This window comes from Saccostrea echinata, unplaced genomic scaffold (assembly GCF_033153115.1).
Source record: "Saccostrea echinata isolate AGI-Se365-2 ecotype Australia unplaced genomic scaffold, CSIRO_AGI_Sech_v1 ptg000023l, whole genome shotgun sequence".
In the NCBI taxonomy this organism is placed as follows: domain Eukaryota; kingdom Metazoa; phylum Mollusca; class Bivalvia; order Ostreida; family Ostreidae; genus Saccostrea; species Saccostrea echinata.
The window spans coordinates 1,269,134-1,284,753 of record NW_026889772.1 but is presented as its reverse complement, the minus strand read 5'-3'; the positions used below and the strand labels follow the sequence as shown (position 1 = coordinate 1,284,753).

Below are 15,620 nucleotides of genomic sequence, written 5' to 3'. Positions count from 1 at the left end.
GAAAGAAGCTTGGTAGAACATTTACTGGAACCCGCTTTGTATCTTTGAAAGGATTTTTATGAAGTTTAGGAGTCCAGTAAAGGTATGGTAATTCAAATTCATTTTGATTGTTGGGAATATTAAAAATATATCTAAAACGGAGATATGATTTTGAAGAATTTCCTCACCTGATCCCACCTTTGATGTTTTGGAGGTCCGTGTTTGCTCTGCTCCTATTTTGTATTGTTTAATGGACTTTTGAGCCTGAATACTGTTTGTTATCTCCATATATTTCTCCTTAGAAAGGGAGCAATGGGTATAAGTTTGGATTTCTAGTTCCTCTAAAATACAACTCAAATAATGAACCTTACAAACAAAGACTAACGTTATGTTGCTACCAGCTTTGTCTGCTGGGTCCAGTACATACTATCTAATTCTATCTAATTCCTTTTCACTTCTGAATTATTAAAGACAGAAGGATAAAAAGTTTTCATAAAGCCCCTCAATCGCTTAATATGAGATTTCAACATCCATCGGATGCTTTTAATCCATTCTGACAAAGTGTCAAGATCTTTTTTTTCGTGTTTGGCCCATCGCCTGGCGTTTAAAAAGCACCTGCTCCTACATCTAGTGTTTCCAGGGGTCCGTATTTTCGTACTGTTCAGGTTTCGTATTGTTTGGTGGATTTATCAAATTGATCACTGTTTGTTGTATCTTAGCCTTAAACACATTCATCTCGAAGCTTAATTAACCTCCTATGGAGCGGTGATGTGATTTCTCTCTCCAAAATATGACACAAAATATCAGTAAAAGGAACTCCCAAACACAAATCTTAATTTCATCTTAGTATACACAATATTTCTACTTTACAAATCTTAATTTCATCTTAGTATACACAATATTTCTACTTTACAAATCTTAATTTCATCTTAGTATACACAATATTTCTACCTTCACGAAAAGTAACAGATAATCAGCAAAACTAACACCGCGTTTTAAAACTAGAAGCCCCCGAAAAGACTATATTTTCTGATTCGTCCTTATAATAAGGAAAAACTAAAGTGGCAACAAAGTACGTATTACATCTCCTATAAATAGAACTATGATCTTTAAACTAGTCTACTTATGTACACAATCTCATTAAAAATTGACTAAAACTGCAGGAAGAGTTTTTTTTTTAAGAAATGACAGAAATTCCTATTCTGACTACACATGGCAACACCTACAGAACTATGTATCTTTGTGTAGTGTACCTAGTTTGTGTTTACTAAGTTTTCTGGAAATCACAGCTAAATCTGTAAGAAAAGTAAGGTTTTGAAAAAAAAATCACAGAATTCATTAGTAACTGCGTGGGAAAACTGTTTATTACATAAAATAACCACTTGAAGAATTATGCATTTTTATATAGTCTATTTTTTGCAATAGGGTTTAAATCGGAATAAAACTATAGGATAAGTAGCGTTTGGAAGACTTTCACAGAAATTTCTATTTTTTTAAACTTGGCAATATCCTATGTCGAAATCAAAAATAGATATTCAGAATTATAAACATATACTAGTATTTTAGAATTATCCCTTTGAGTTTTCTTGAAATCGGATAAAAACTGTAGGGTTTCACAGAAATAATATATATTCTACAAGCAATCATAGTTATATTACATATCAATAATATCGAACATAATTCAGTTGCATTTCGACATATTCAAGTGCATATTGACATAAATTAGTTACATGTTACCATATAGATAAATCGCATGTTAATATGATTTATAGATCTTGCATGTTAACATTATCATTTTGCATGTCGATATAAATGAGTTGCATCTTGAGCAACAATTTGTCCTATCTGGGCAATAAAGTTAAGAGGACTTGAATTTTGTAGTGTTATGTTGCAAGTTGACAAAACTTTCTTGGGTGTTGACTTTAACATGTTGCATGTGACAATAAATATTTTAGTAATTTAACTAGCACATGTACGGTCAAAATGATGTCACCATTCAAATTAGAACTGAAATAATTGCTTAAGTTGAAGCTTTAGATTTCGAAACATCAAAAAGCAGGGTTAAATTTCCGGGGGTCCGTGTTTTATATCCTGTTTACAGATTTGTATTATTTGTAGATTTTTTTGAGATGATCACTGTTTTTTATCTTCACCTTTTTTCATTTTTGAATAATACACAGTAATAGATGCCTAAAATTTTATACTATGTGTCCTGAAACATTAAAAAATCCTAAGAAACACATACCTGTTACAATTCTACTAATGATGTCCCTGATGTTTTTCTAAGGTAGACATATTCGAGGACAACTGCTCACCTTTTCTTGCAGACGCTACTATATTTCCACTCAAATTTTGGAGTGATTTATTCAGCCTTCCGAACAAAAGTGTTATCTTGTTGTTGATGAGGTTTGGAATATATTTTTCCAATTCTAGAGTGTGTTTGTCAAGATCTAACAAAGTCAATAACAAATTACGAACTTCTGTTTGCATGTCGAACAGTAGACTGGAAGTGTTCGAATCACATCCTTTACTATTTGAACCCCATTCCCTCTCAAATTCAACACGGCTTTTTGAGACGTGAGTAAAATTTCTATCAATTTCTTCAAACTTTTTATTAAAGTTGTTGACAGTCTGCTGACATTTTCTACTCTGCTTGGTTTTTGGACTTTAATATCTGCACCTCGAGCTTAAGAAGCATTATTTCTTTCTCTGTATCACCGAGTCGTCTGTCATCGATGGCCGTACTTTGTTTCATTTCCACCATGTCCTTCATCAGAGTGTGGACGTTTTGAACTATAGTCATTCTGATCAGGGTCTCCTGGTTTAGCAGCTATCGGACGATATCTTTATTCCCACTGCCTGATTCCTGTCCTATCAGACTGGCATTATTCTGCAATACTCCATCAGTGACGAGCGACAACCCGCTTATGACTGTCATACACATACAATCCAAAATGAATAGCAGCATGACTGTGAATGAATGAAAAAATCAAATAATATCAAAGCTTTTATAATGGTTAACTTTATCTTAATGATGATTTCTTTCTTTATTTTTTATTTATTTATTTATTTATTTTTTTGAAGTGAAAAATACTTGACATATACTTCAGCTGTGTATATCGTATTTAATCTAATTCGATTTGTAAAAAAAAAAAAAAAAAAAAAAAAAAAAAAAAAAAAAAAGCAGCGTCATTTTGGCGTGGGACTTGATTCAAAGGTGTGATTAAAAATTAGATTGAAGGTTCATTACCTCAATTCTGAATTTTAAGTAGTGATATTAATAAGAATTGCTACCTACATTTCAAGATTTAAAAAAAAAAAATCTTGTTTTTAAGCAGCTTAATTATTAATGGCGAAAAATACCATTATCATTTATATCATTTTTACATACTCTACCTTTCATTTGTCTTTCGTTTTCATCACAGAGACGACAAAACTGAAGTAAAACTACATTGAATTTAAGACATTTTGGATTGAATTTATTTTTTTGGATAAAGCTTAAATGAATCCACATAATATACAATGCATTGGTATATACATAGATTGTCATGAATTCATATATGAAAACAATGCCTAAACATCGCCATGAAAAACAAAGATTTATCTCAATTTCCAAAAAGTGAAAAAAGCAATATTAATAAAGGTTTCCTTCTTTCATTTAACATCTGTTAAAATTTCGTAATTCCGATTTTTAACATGTTGCTTTTTTTTTTAAAAAAAGTATATAAATTTAACTGAAAAAAATAAGACCAATTTTTCTTTTATTCGTCATATATATCGCCACATAATTTTTATGATTTTTGTTGCAACCATCACCAGGTTGAAACCAGGTTTCCCGTTTTGAGCCGAAGGCTCAAGAGAGCTTTACTGACCTTTGTCTGTCGTCGTTGTCGTCGTTATATTTTCACAATTTCATCTACTTCTCCAGAACCACTAAGTCAATTTCAACCAAACTTGGCACAAAGTATCCTTGGGTGAAGGGGATTCAAGTTTATTCAAATGAAGGGCCACGACCTTTTTCAAGGGGAGATAATTACAAAATAGGGAAAAATTAATGGCATCTTTTAAAAAATCTTCTCAAGAACCAATGGTCCAGGAAAGATGAAACTCATGTGGAATCATCACCAGGTAGTGTAGATTCAAATTTATTCAAATCATGACCCCCGGGGGTAGGGTGGGGCCACAATCCACGATCAAAGTTTTACATAGGAGTATATAGGAAAAATCTTTAAAAATCTTTTTTCTCAAGAACAGCAAAGCCATGATTGGTCATATATATATGGAAGCATCCTCGATGGTGTTGATTCAAGTTTGTTCAATTCGTGACCCCCGGGGGTAGGGTGGGGCCACAATCGACGATCAATACATAGGAGTTTATAGGAAAAATCTTTAAAAATCTTCTTCTTCAGAACAGAAGTGCCATGATTGGTCATATTCATATGAAGGTATTCTCAGGTGGTGTAGATTCAAGTTTTTTAATTCATGAACTCCCCGGGGGGTAGGGTGGGGCCACAATGGATGATCAAAGTTTTACATAGGAGTATATAGGAAAAATCTTTAAAAATCTTCTTCTCAAGAACGGTAAAGCCATGATTGGTCATATTTATATGGAATCATCCAGATTCAAGTTTGTTCAAATCATGACCCTCGGGGGGTAGGGTGGGGCCACAATGAAAGTTCAAACTTGTAGGAAAAAAGCCACAGTTATTCAAAGTAATATTTAAGCATCCTTAGTTAGTATAGATTTAATTTTGTTCAAATCATACCCCCCTCCCCCTCACCCCCACCCCCACTCCCACTCCATCCCCTGTTTTAGGGGTAGGTCGGGAGCACTTATGCATTTAAGCTTTTCAATACTGACTGATTTTTGCTTTTTTCCTAGCCACAGTGCTCAGTTTAGCGATGTAGCCCATGGGACTCTTGTTGTTTTTGTTTCATTGTTTTCTCTTTAAAAGGGAATTTGAGCGCAAATTATTTATCATTATGACAAGCCACTGGAAAAGTATTTAAAGTCCGTTTGCATATACATGATTTATTATGCCCATATAAAATTAAACAAGGGTAAATAAAACACTTATGGTCTTGAGAACACGTAACAATTTTTTATTTTACTAATATGACAATATGAAACTGCCCCAGATAGTGTGTTCCTGCCTAGGGTGAAAACAATCTTATTTCCTCACAAATTGGAATGCTTCAAAATTGAGTGATCAATTTGTAACACCAGAACGATTTTTGTAAAACTTCTATTCCTACCCTAGTTTAACCTCTTTGTGAAAGGTATGAATTTAACAATTTGCTGAGTTTCTAACCCATACAGGATACAGAAACATCATAATGAAAAAGGTGAAGATAACAAACAATGATCTATTTAAAAAAAATCCAACAAACAATAAAAATATATGAACAGAGCATAAAACACAGACCCCTGGAAATTCCAGAGGTGAAATCAGGTGCATTGGAATAAGCAAGCATCCCCTGTCGACAGGTCACACCCGCCGTCAGCCCTATATATTGATCAGGTAGACGGGACGGAATATTTCGAAGTCATGTTTAGAATGAAAATAAAGGCATAACAATTGATTTGAAATTTATCAGACAAAATATGACCCAAACATAGATTTATTTGCCAGTTATATTTATAACGACCATGAAATAGGAACATAACGAACAGTAATCAAGCTCTAAAGTCCCTTGAAACAATACAAATTTAGAGCAAGCAAACATTGACTTCTAAAAACATCAGAGGTGGGATCAGGTGCCATGGAGGAGTAAGTATCCCCTGTATGTAAATCTTATCCTCAATGGCACCTGATTCCACATCTGATGTTTTAGAGGTCCGTGTTTCCTCTGCTCCAAATTGTATATTGTTTAATGGACTTTTGAACTTGAATACTGCTCGTTATCTCCATACATTTCACTGTACCAATTTCGATGCACCAGATGCGCATTTCGACAAATTTTGTCTCTTCAGTGATGCTCATGCCGAAACTTTTGAAATCTGAAATATTTAAATAAAAACAATTAAAGAGCTGAAAGGAGGATGCCAGAGACTGGAGCCAAATACGTCGAATGATTAGAGTTATGCATGAGGGAAATAATCCAAATTTTGAAATAAATTTCTACATTTTATTTGTCGACCTGTCAAAAGCCGTGAAAATCCGTAGACAATACAGTGCGAAAATAATATCCCAAAAATTTGTATCAAAAACGTCAATTAACATTCGATTTAGTGATAGATTGTAGTTGCCGACAAGGTCATTGTATTCACCATTGAATTTGCGAAATGTTGACATTAAACGAGACTGTTAGTATTCTTTTTGCATCAACTTATTTGTCAATAGTTTGCCTCGTTTAAGAAATTGTTAGTACGTAGAGCACGCTCTTGCGTATCGAATCAAATGGGAGACATAAACTTCATATCAGGTCAATCAGAAGCTCAATCATCTCTATAATATCATATTCAGAGTTTTTGTGTGTACAATCAGAATTTTTTTAACAAAATAATTTTGCAAATGACCAATGATAAAATGTCGAGTTGTCGCTTTATCTAGTTATCTATCAGTTGAAGGCCACAGCTAGTGTTTACTTCTCATTTAGAAGTTTTTGAATAAATTCTGATTCAAAGGAATATAAAAATAGGTCGAAAGAAAGAAAGATACATTGCAGGATCCAGTAAATGTACTTCCAATCCTCTATCTTTACTCCTCACAAAATGTTAAGTGAAGTTCCCTTCAGACTAACTGTGCTACAGAATATTCAAGAAGTGGTGTAAATCAAATGTATGTTCTCAAAACCTCCAAACAACTTTCAGAAAATTTAAAATCAGGATTTTATTCAGAAATCAATCAAAAATGCATTGTTAAAAATCATTTAGATCCTATGCACAGGTACTCAGAGATTCTATTTTAAAAGCATTTTCTTTTCACATGTTTAAATTATTTAGAAGAAAGAAGAAACGAACTATCACCATGTGTAAACTAAACGGAAATGTGCCATATACTTTCGCAAATCCAAAGCAAGAGACACAGTTTATTTTCTTTAAAGCATCACTCTTAATAGCGCCTGATTCAATAAAATTGAAAACAACAGATATGTACGTGTTGAATACTCAGTTTATTTAGACATAATTCCCATTTATTACTAACTTCTAAATGAGAAAAAAGAAAACTCTTGATGTGTCCGTCAACTCGACATGCATAAGATATATCGACGGCACTTTATCAACTAACATTACTTACATTCATTCATATGTCGACTCGATATATCCCAGTGAACTTGGAATAAAAGACACAACAGAGTATGCAATATCTGTTTCATATTTGGATGTCGTACTGACTAAAAACGACCATGGCTAACTAACAACTGTATGACACACTGGCTAACTAACAACTGTATGACACACTGGCTAACTAACAACTGTATGACACACTGGCTAACTAACAACTGTATGACACACTGGATGACGTCAGCTTTTCCATCGTCAGCTTTCTTTATTTAGGTAGTAATGTTCCACTATCACCTCCAGTGGGGTTTATGTCTCCCAGCTTATTCGATACACAAGAAAATGCTCTGAGTACGATCTATTTTTAAACCAAGGGTGACTATTGACAAATAAGTTGATGTAACAGGGATTTTAACAGCCTCGTTTAAAGTCAACATTTTGTAAATTCTATGGTCGTTATAATGACGTTGTTTGCAGATTCGACCTATCATTGGACTGACATGTTTCATACCCATTGTTGGGTCATTGTTTTTATATCAAATTTGACTATGGATTATTCCACCTACCTTATCAATATATAGGAATCAGGGTGGGTGTGACGTGTGACGAGTAGACAGAGGATGCTTCCTCCTAGATACCTGATCCCACCTCTGGAATTTCCGGGGGTCCGTGATTTATACCCTGTTAACAGATTTATAGTGTTTATAGATTTTTGAGATCGATCACTGTTCTTTACCTTTTACATCAGTGTGTCAGAGTGTGACCTTATTTATGACCTTGACCTGTCCCTGATGAGTTATCTCCCTTTCCTTTGCTTTTAATCAATAAGATCAATTTTTAAAAAAATCTATCCGAAAATATTGTTTACAATTGTTATTCTATTCTTAATGATTAAATATGCCATTCCATCGCAGCATTTACTGATATTCTTAGTGTTGGAATTCTTATTTTTAAAAATTTGCCTGTCTCCGTAGACCCCAATACAATTTTTGATAATAACTTACAGCTTAGAAAATTGAATTTTGGAAAATTACTGTTGATAGATCATTTCTACTCTATAATACTTTACATTGATATGAGTATTTTATAATTGGTGGATATTTAAGGATAGAGAATGAGGTCCTTTTAGGAGTGGAATAAAGTCTAGAACCATTGTTATAACAACGACATCGAAATTTATATTTATATGGTCTCTTTGCATTCGAAGATACGTTGATTCAAGAGATACAGTCACGCTAAAAAACGGAAAAGTTTAATTTTTGCATGACCCATGAAAATTTTGTTAAATTCTTGAAAGAATAACATTTCATTACAATTTTCAGTTCACGCAAAGTCTTACAAAAAATCTTTTATGGATAAAAAAAAAATAATAATGCTTCACATCTTCCTCATTATTAGCGCTCGCTAATAATGAGGGAGGTCGTGAGCTCGAATCTCGGCCGCGACTGACCTAAGTCGATAAAAAATGGGTAGCAACTGTTCCTTCGCCATGCGCTCGGCACTTTGAAGTGAAGGTTGCGGGTCTTTCGGATGAGACCTTAAAAACCGAGGCCCCGTGTCACGACAGGCGTTGGCACGATAAAGATCCCTCACTGCTCAATGGCCCTGAGTGCCGAGCAAAGGTCAAAATTTGAAGCCCTTCACCGGTATATGGTGACGTCTCTATATGAGTGAAAAATTCTCGAATGGGACGTAAAACAACATACAATCAATCAAACTTCCTCATTATTGTACGCATGTGCACAGAAAAAAAATGGACAAGTTGCTATGGTCCCAAGTCCCACGAAGTGAAAAGTCGATAGATCGACTGAGAACTTTGATTCAATCTTCGAAAAAGATAATCTAAACACAGTCCTTTAATTTAAATTTGTTTAAGAGTTTTACGCAATAAGTAAAAGTTGCATGATCTTGGCATGGACGATATTAACGGTGAGGTATAATCTTTGTTTTTCCGGCATTTATATTTTGCAATCTTTTCTGTGCAGTTGAGATAATCAAACTTTTGCCATTCTTCATTTTTTATGTCTGTAGATTAATGATACAAATATCATAAAAAGATACATATCATTTTGACTCATTGTGTCTCTTTAAAGTAAGGATATCATACAGAAGAACATGTAAGCTACATGTTTATTTTGTACGATACATTGTATGTTTTCTTATCTTAACTGACTTATAAGCCCGTGTGTTGCTCTCATATTAGTATGTCTATAATCAACAAGAAAAGTCAAAAGGTAAAAAACTAATGAGGAGGTAGATAAGAAAATAAAATGTTTAATAGATTATACAATGTACCATTTATACAGAGTGAAAAGAAGCTGGATAATAAAAGAGAACTTAGTATTAAAAGAGGCTGATCAAAGGTAAAACATTTAAACCTTTATAATGAAAATTATAATTTTATATATTTTAATAATAAAAATTTATAAATGATATAAATCACACAATGATTTCTAACTGGACTTAGAGTTTATTAAAGGACGTTCAATTCGAAAACTTCCAAGAAACAACAGCATATTGAGTACAATAAATAAAGTGATAGCGGAATATAACTATACATAGATGGGATGTTGAAAAAAATTAAAATTCATTAAACAGTGTTCTTCTTACTTAAATTTCCTTCTAATCCCAAATTTAATCTTTCATAATATGCAATACTACAATACAAATAGAGTAACAACATTTAGTTAGAAACATTAAGCAAAAAAAAAAAAAAAAGAACTACTACACGTGAAAAATGAAAAATGCCAACACTAAACAAATCTGATTTACAAGAAGTGAGAATTTATATTTCTTCTCCAGTACATAATACTATACTTCTTTAGTCAACGCATTATAATTAGTCTTTTATTAGTATTTTCTAAGACAACACACCTTTTGTTATATGCGATATCAACTCTGCATTCGAATACAGACAGGTATAAACATTCAGTATTAAGCTGTCGTTTTATTAAGTCATAAAAGGAAACCAGAGAAGGTTGTAATTGGTACACCTTCGGAATAGTAGCTCTTCCCAACATTGCGTTTAATCCAAACTGTGTCGCCTTTAAATAACTGGAGGACGGCCATGTTTGTTCCAGTCATATACGTTGCAGAATTGTACGACATTGTTCTGACCTTTGAACTCCCATTAAGTACGATATCTAAGTAAATATAATTAGCACCATCAGTGTTAATATTTACAAAGAAGACGTAAGTGCCGGCCGTGGGTGAGGTAAATATCCCAGTGCTGGGGTTGTACCCATTTCCGTTATTGAAGACAACATGAGGGAACACTAGGGTACTTCCAGCCCAGGTGGAGTGGCGACTCGTCATACCCACAGTAAATCCTACGTGAACCGTATTACCTATTTTAAAAGAAAAGGAAAAATAAATATCAAACTTAAGTTTTGAATACAGCAAGTTTTTGTGTAAAGATACTCACAAGAACTGAATATTGTTTTCATTTAATATTGAGTTAATCATTAAGAAGCATTTACAAGTGTGATTTGCGTATCAAAAGGATATAATCACGAGGATACAACCTATCACGGGGGGGGGGGGGGTCGTATTTTGACTGACATGTCTCATACCAGTTGAGGCCATTGTATTAACTACGGATTATTCCGTCTACCTGATCAATACATAGGGATCACGACGGGTGTGACCGGTAAATAGGGGATGTTACACCTCCTAGGCACCTGATCCCACCTGTTTTATGCCCTGTTCACAGATTTGTATTGCTGGTGGGTCTTTTGAGATCAAATACTGTTATCTTCCAATTTTGCATTCCACCATATTTCAAGTTAAGTCCACACCTTCTATTTTTTACAAATATACATCGACTACTGCTTCCAAACTTTTTAATTATGAAAAAAATTCGACTGTCACAGTGCCTAGATATCGAGCATCTGAAACATAATCCTCCAACGTGTTCATGTTCTTCTTGACCCTACAATTATTCCTGCTGGACACGTCATTACTGGTGACATAAATATAGTTAATAATGAGGACCATAAATCACTTATTATAAGAGGGCCAAAGTTTAGAGAACCCCGATCTTTCAACTGGCGTCATATTTACACACTGAAATGTCTACAGATTTTCCCGTTTTTCGCGATCATGACAAGAAGCAACGGCTGGTGTGACCGGTCGGCAGGGGATGCTCACTCCTGCATGGCACTTGATCCCACCTCTAATGTTTTTGAAGGCCCGTGTTTGCTCTGCTCCCGATTCGTATTGTTTTAATGGACTTTGAGCTTGAATACTGTCCGTTATCTCCATTTTTTCACTTTACCTAATTCATATTACGAATCCCTTCTTCCATTTTGTTTGTGAAATTTTACACACGGCTTCCATGTGTCTAAATATATGAAGTAATAGTATCCACAAGAATTTTTTTTTTATTGTTTTTGTGTTCCTTTATACATTTGCTTAGAGAGTCTAGTCTTATCTAGAAGATTTACCTTACTAATTAGCAAATTCGAAATGCTAGGAACTTACACATGTAGGCCCAAGACAAGAGCATACTTACTTAATGTTTTACTGAATCATTAAATCAATTATAAAAATTCTCTGTTCCCCACAAGGTAAGAGATTTAATTTGCTTTAAAAAAAGATTCAGTTTGAAAATATGGGAAAATAAAAAGTAAGATAATCGTAGAAATTGAAAAGGAGTTAAAATACTTTACTTTTTAGAAGACTTTTTTTTATTCCTTGATCCATCCTATACTGTGTATTTTAAATGATTAAACCTTATTGGCCTTTTCTGGATCTCTCTCTTCATTCGTTTATTTGTGCTACAACAATATAACAATTTGTGAAACACATAATCCGTCAGAATTTGTTTGATTGTAATCCTCGAACTGTCATGGAGATAAATTATTTTTAAATTTACTACTTATTTACTATTTAGCAACTTGACAAACCTCAAAAATGGACAATTATGAAAAAAGAGAAAGAATGAAAATTATTTCCTGAATTTTGATTTTTAGGTATCTCAAGCTAAAATCCAATTGGTCTAAGATCTAAAAGATAATTACACGAACAATTTCTAAAACGAAGCAAACTACTGACAAAAAAGTTGATGATATATGGATATTGTTTAAAGTAAACATTTGGCAATCTATGGTTGATACAATGACCTTGTTAGCAAATACAATTTATCGTTAAGTGGAATCTTGACTTCGTTTTTCATACAAATTTTTAGGTCATTATTTTCACATTGAATTGTCTACGGATTTCCGTTTGCCGATCATGACAAGGAGGACACGGCGAGTGTGAGCGGTTGACAAAGGATGATTTATTCCTCCATGGCACCTGATCCTACTTCTGATGTTTTTAGAGGTCCGTGTTTGCTCGGCTTTCAATTTGAATTGTTCCAATGGACGTTTGAGCTTGATTAGTGGTTGTTATCTTCATATTTCATTGTACTACATGTAAATGTTCAACAGTATGAAATTGAAATCATCAAGACAATTCTATTGATCTTTGAAAAAATCCTATCATTTGACAAACGATAAGATATCTTCTACCCCCTCCATTATATTTCTTTTCTCATTATCGTTGTGGTAAAAATGAAAATAGCGGGCAAAATGCTGCTCTGTTTATGGTATTTAAAATATTATCAAATTTTCCTATTAGAAGCTACCTTAAATTTTCCTGATTTAGCTATATCAAAATGAAAGAAATTCTGCTACTTTCCTGGAAGCCAGCGATTTTGTTATCTACATAGAATATTATGGTTTATATGTACATATTATTTTGGATGAGATATCTGATAAAAACATTTCATTACATACTACTTGATATGCTTTATTCAATGTCTACTCTATATTATTTAATAATACTTTTTCAAAACTTGTTTGGCTAGTATGGATTTATAAATTAAATACTAGCTGTACAGAAATAAAAATTTGTTTGATAAAGTGATAAATTAGCAATAAATAATGCAGATGAAACAGTACAACAGTAAAAATATGTGATAAGAATAAAATATTATTATTTTATACTTATTATCATTTTGTAAAACACAATGATTATCTAGTCTTACCACAGCTGTTTAAGGACATGTTTAGTTTGAAAACTTCCAAGGACGCCACAGCAGACGACAACTTTTGCTGGTCATTCTGTGATTGTTGAACGTCCGCTTTCAAACCATGAATTGTCTTATTAAGGTTTTCTGGAAGTGAATAAAGAAAAAAGTAAAATACGAGAAAGCAATCGTTCCACATCTTTCACTGAAAATTGAATATACCTGAAATCATTCTCTTAATGCTTTCCTGATATTTTCCCAGAGCAGATAAGTTTGTTGACAACTGCACACTGTAAGTAAAAGATGCTGCTATATCGTCACTCAAATTTTCTAGTGAAACATTCAGCCTTCCTGACAAAAGTGTTATTTTGTTTTCGATGAGGTTTGGAATAGATTTATCCAATTCTAGAGTGTGTTTATTAAGATCTAACAAAGTCACCGACAAATAACGAACTTCTGTTTTTATATCGTCCAGTATACCGGAAGTGTTTTTCTCATATTCCCGTCTTTTTGAGTCCATTTCTCGTTCATATTCAACGCGGCTATTTGTGAAGTTTGTGAAATTTTTATCAATTTCTTTAAATAATTTATCTAAATCCGTGAATCTCTGCAGGAATTTTGTAGACTGCTGCTTTATTTTATGATTTTCAGACTTCAGTGTCTGCACCTCTTGCTTGAGTTCTTTGATTTCTTTCTCAGCCTCCCGAAGTCTTCCGTCGTTGACAACCATCGTTTGTTTCATTTCTACCATATCCTTCATCAGTGCGTGGACATTTTTCACCAGCGCCATTCTGATCAGGGTCTCCTGGTTCAGTAGCTGTCTGAAGACATCTGTGTTTGGTTTGCCACCTGATTCCTGTCCCAGCAGACTAGTGACGTTCTGTATTTCGTCATCAGTAAGAGCAGACAACCCGGCCGTAACTGTAATACACAACAAACAAAAGGCAATGTTAGGAAACATGCTTACATATACGCTATGATGCTTAATATACAAATTAATGCGCTTTTATATGAAAATCGTTAAAAAGGGCTTGAGTATTTTGAGAAGAACAATACTTACAATATAGATTTTGTACACTTTTGTACACTTATGTACACTTTTGTACACTTATCTTTCCTTTTGTTATGTTACGTCCTATATTAAACCTCAAAGAAATCTTTAAGTCCCTTAAGTACGTTTATCTGATGGTTGTTATTTGCCTTTGATTACAAAGATTCAACATAATAACATCACTCAAACAAATTATGTATGAATCATGTCGGTTAAAATCATATGCTTTATTTCTTAAGTTAAATATGTTGATCTAAAGGAAATGTGTCGATCCATCCATCACAGTAAAATCTTAATAATTATATGTAAAAATCTTTACTTTTGAATAAAAAGTACTTAAAGATATAGCGTCTACGAAACTACAGTATCCGGTATCAGACTATGAGCATGGGGAGTTTATATGTAAAGATGCTTAATTTGTTTGTTAGAAGAGGAACTTTTCAATAGCATCGGAACTCGTTTAAGAAAGTCTAACATTTTCAATGTTTTACTGAGCGGTTAAAAATCCTTATTGGACCTTGAAATGTTGGACACACTGCAATCGGGATGAACTATATCTTATTTGCATCCTTCGACAGTTACTTAATTGACCAAATGAAATCCGCAGCGCTGGTAAACGAAATTTACATAAATCACAAACACAGAAGTTGGCGCAAGATATATCATTATAAAAAGTAAAAAGTGAAAGGTATTACTGATCAAAACATTTATTGACTTGGTTTGAGAGCATCATGCGTTTTGAAGAACCCTCGAACGAACTTCATCCTTTGAATGATAAAAGATGAAGATAACGATCAGTGACCGATCTTACAAAAAAAATCTATAAACAATACAAATCTGTAAACAGGGCATAAAACACGGACCCCTGGAAACTCCAGAGATGGGATCAGGTGCCATGAAGGAGTGAACATCCCTGCTGACCTGTCACACCCGCCATGAACCCCATGTATTGATCAGATAGACGGAATTTAGTATCAATACAAAGGCCTAACAATTGGTATGAAACACGCCAGCCAAAGTACGAACCAGTGATAGGTTACATTTGCTAACAAGGCCATTATAACGACCATAGAATTTTCGGAATGCTGACTTTAGACGAGGTTAATGAAACCCAAGTAATGTCAACTTTTATGTCAGTTTAAAAATTGATCATTGTCGGACCTTGCTCTTAAGTAGCGAATAAGTTGGGAGATATAAACACCATATGCAGGTGATAGCGGGATATTGCTATGTAAATAAGGAAAGTTGACCATGGAAAAGCTGAAATCATCTCGTTTGTAATACAGTTTAGTCGTTAGTTGGCCCTTTTTGTCTATAGTCAGTAAAACATCCAAATATGAAACAGACGTTGC

The 15,620-nt window shown here is 33.7% G+C and overlaps 1 protein-coding gene across 1 annotated transcript; it reads right to left on the bottom strand.

The window, feature by feature from the left end:
• Window positions 1-9,940: 9,940 nt before the first annotated feature.
• LOC133191051 (caprin-2-like) lies at window positions 9,941-14,165 on the bottom strand. Its single transcript, XM_061326725.1, has 3 exons — window positions 13,440-14,165; window positions 13,236-13,364; window positions 9,941-10,551 (listed from the first exon to the last, which is right to left on the bottom strand). Exons 1-3 carry the CDS (start codon window positions 14,005-14,007, stop codon window positions 10,160-10,162), a joined length of 1,089 nt encoding a protein of 362 aa, XP_061182709.1. The 5' UTR covers window positions 14,008-14,165; the 3' UTR covers window positions 9,941-10,159.
• Between the last annotated feature and the right edge of the window lie 1,455 nt (window positions 14,166-15,620).

Bases quoted from the DNA above. Each gene is read 5' to 3' on its own strand.
- LOC133191051 (XM_061326725.1), bottom strand. From the start codon at position 14,007: ATGGCGCTGGTGAAAAATGTCCACGCACTGATGAAGGATATGGTAGAA. The intron at 13,365-13,439 runs GTATATTCAATT...ATTCACTTCCAG, and splicing joins CATTAAGAGAATGATTTCAG to AAAACCTTAATAAGACAATT. The intron at 10,552-13,235 runs GTAAGACTAGAT...CTTTTAAAATAG, and splicing joins CATGTCCTTAAACAGCTGTG to GTAATACGGTTCACGTAGGA.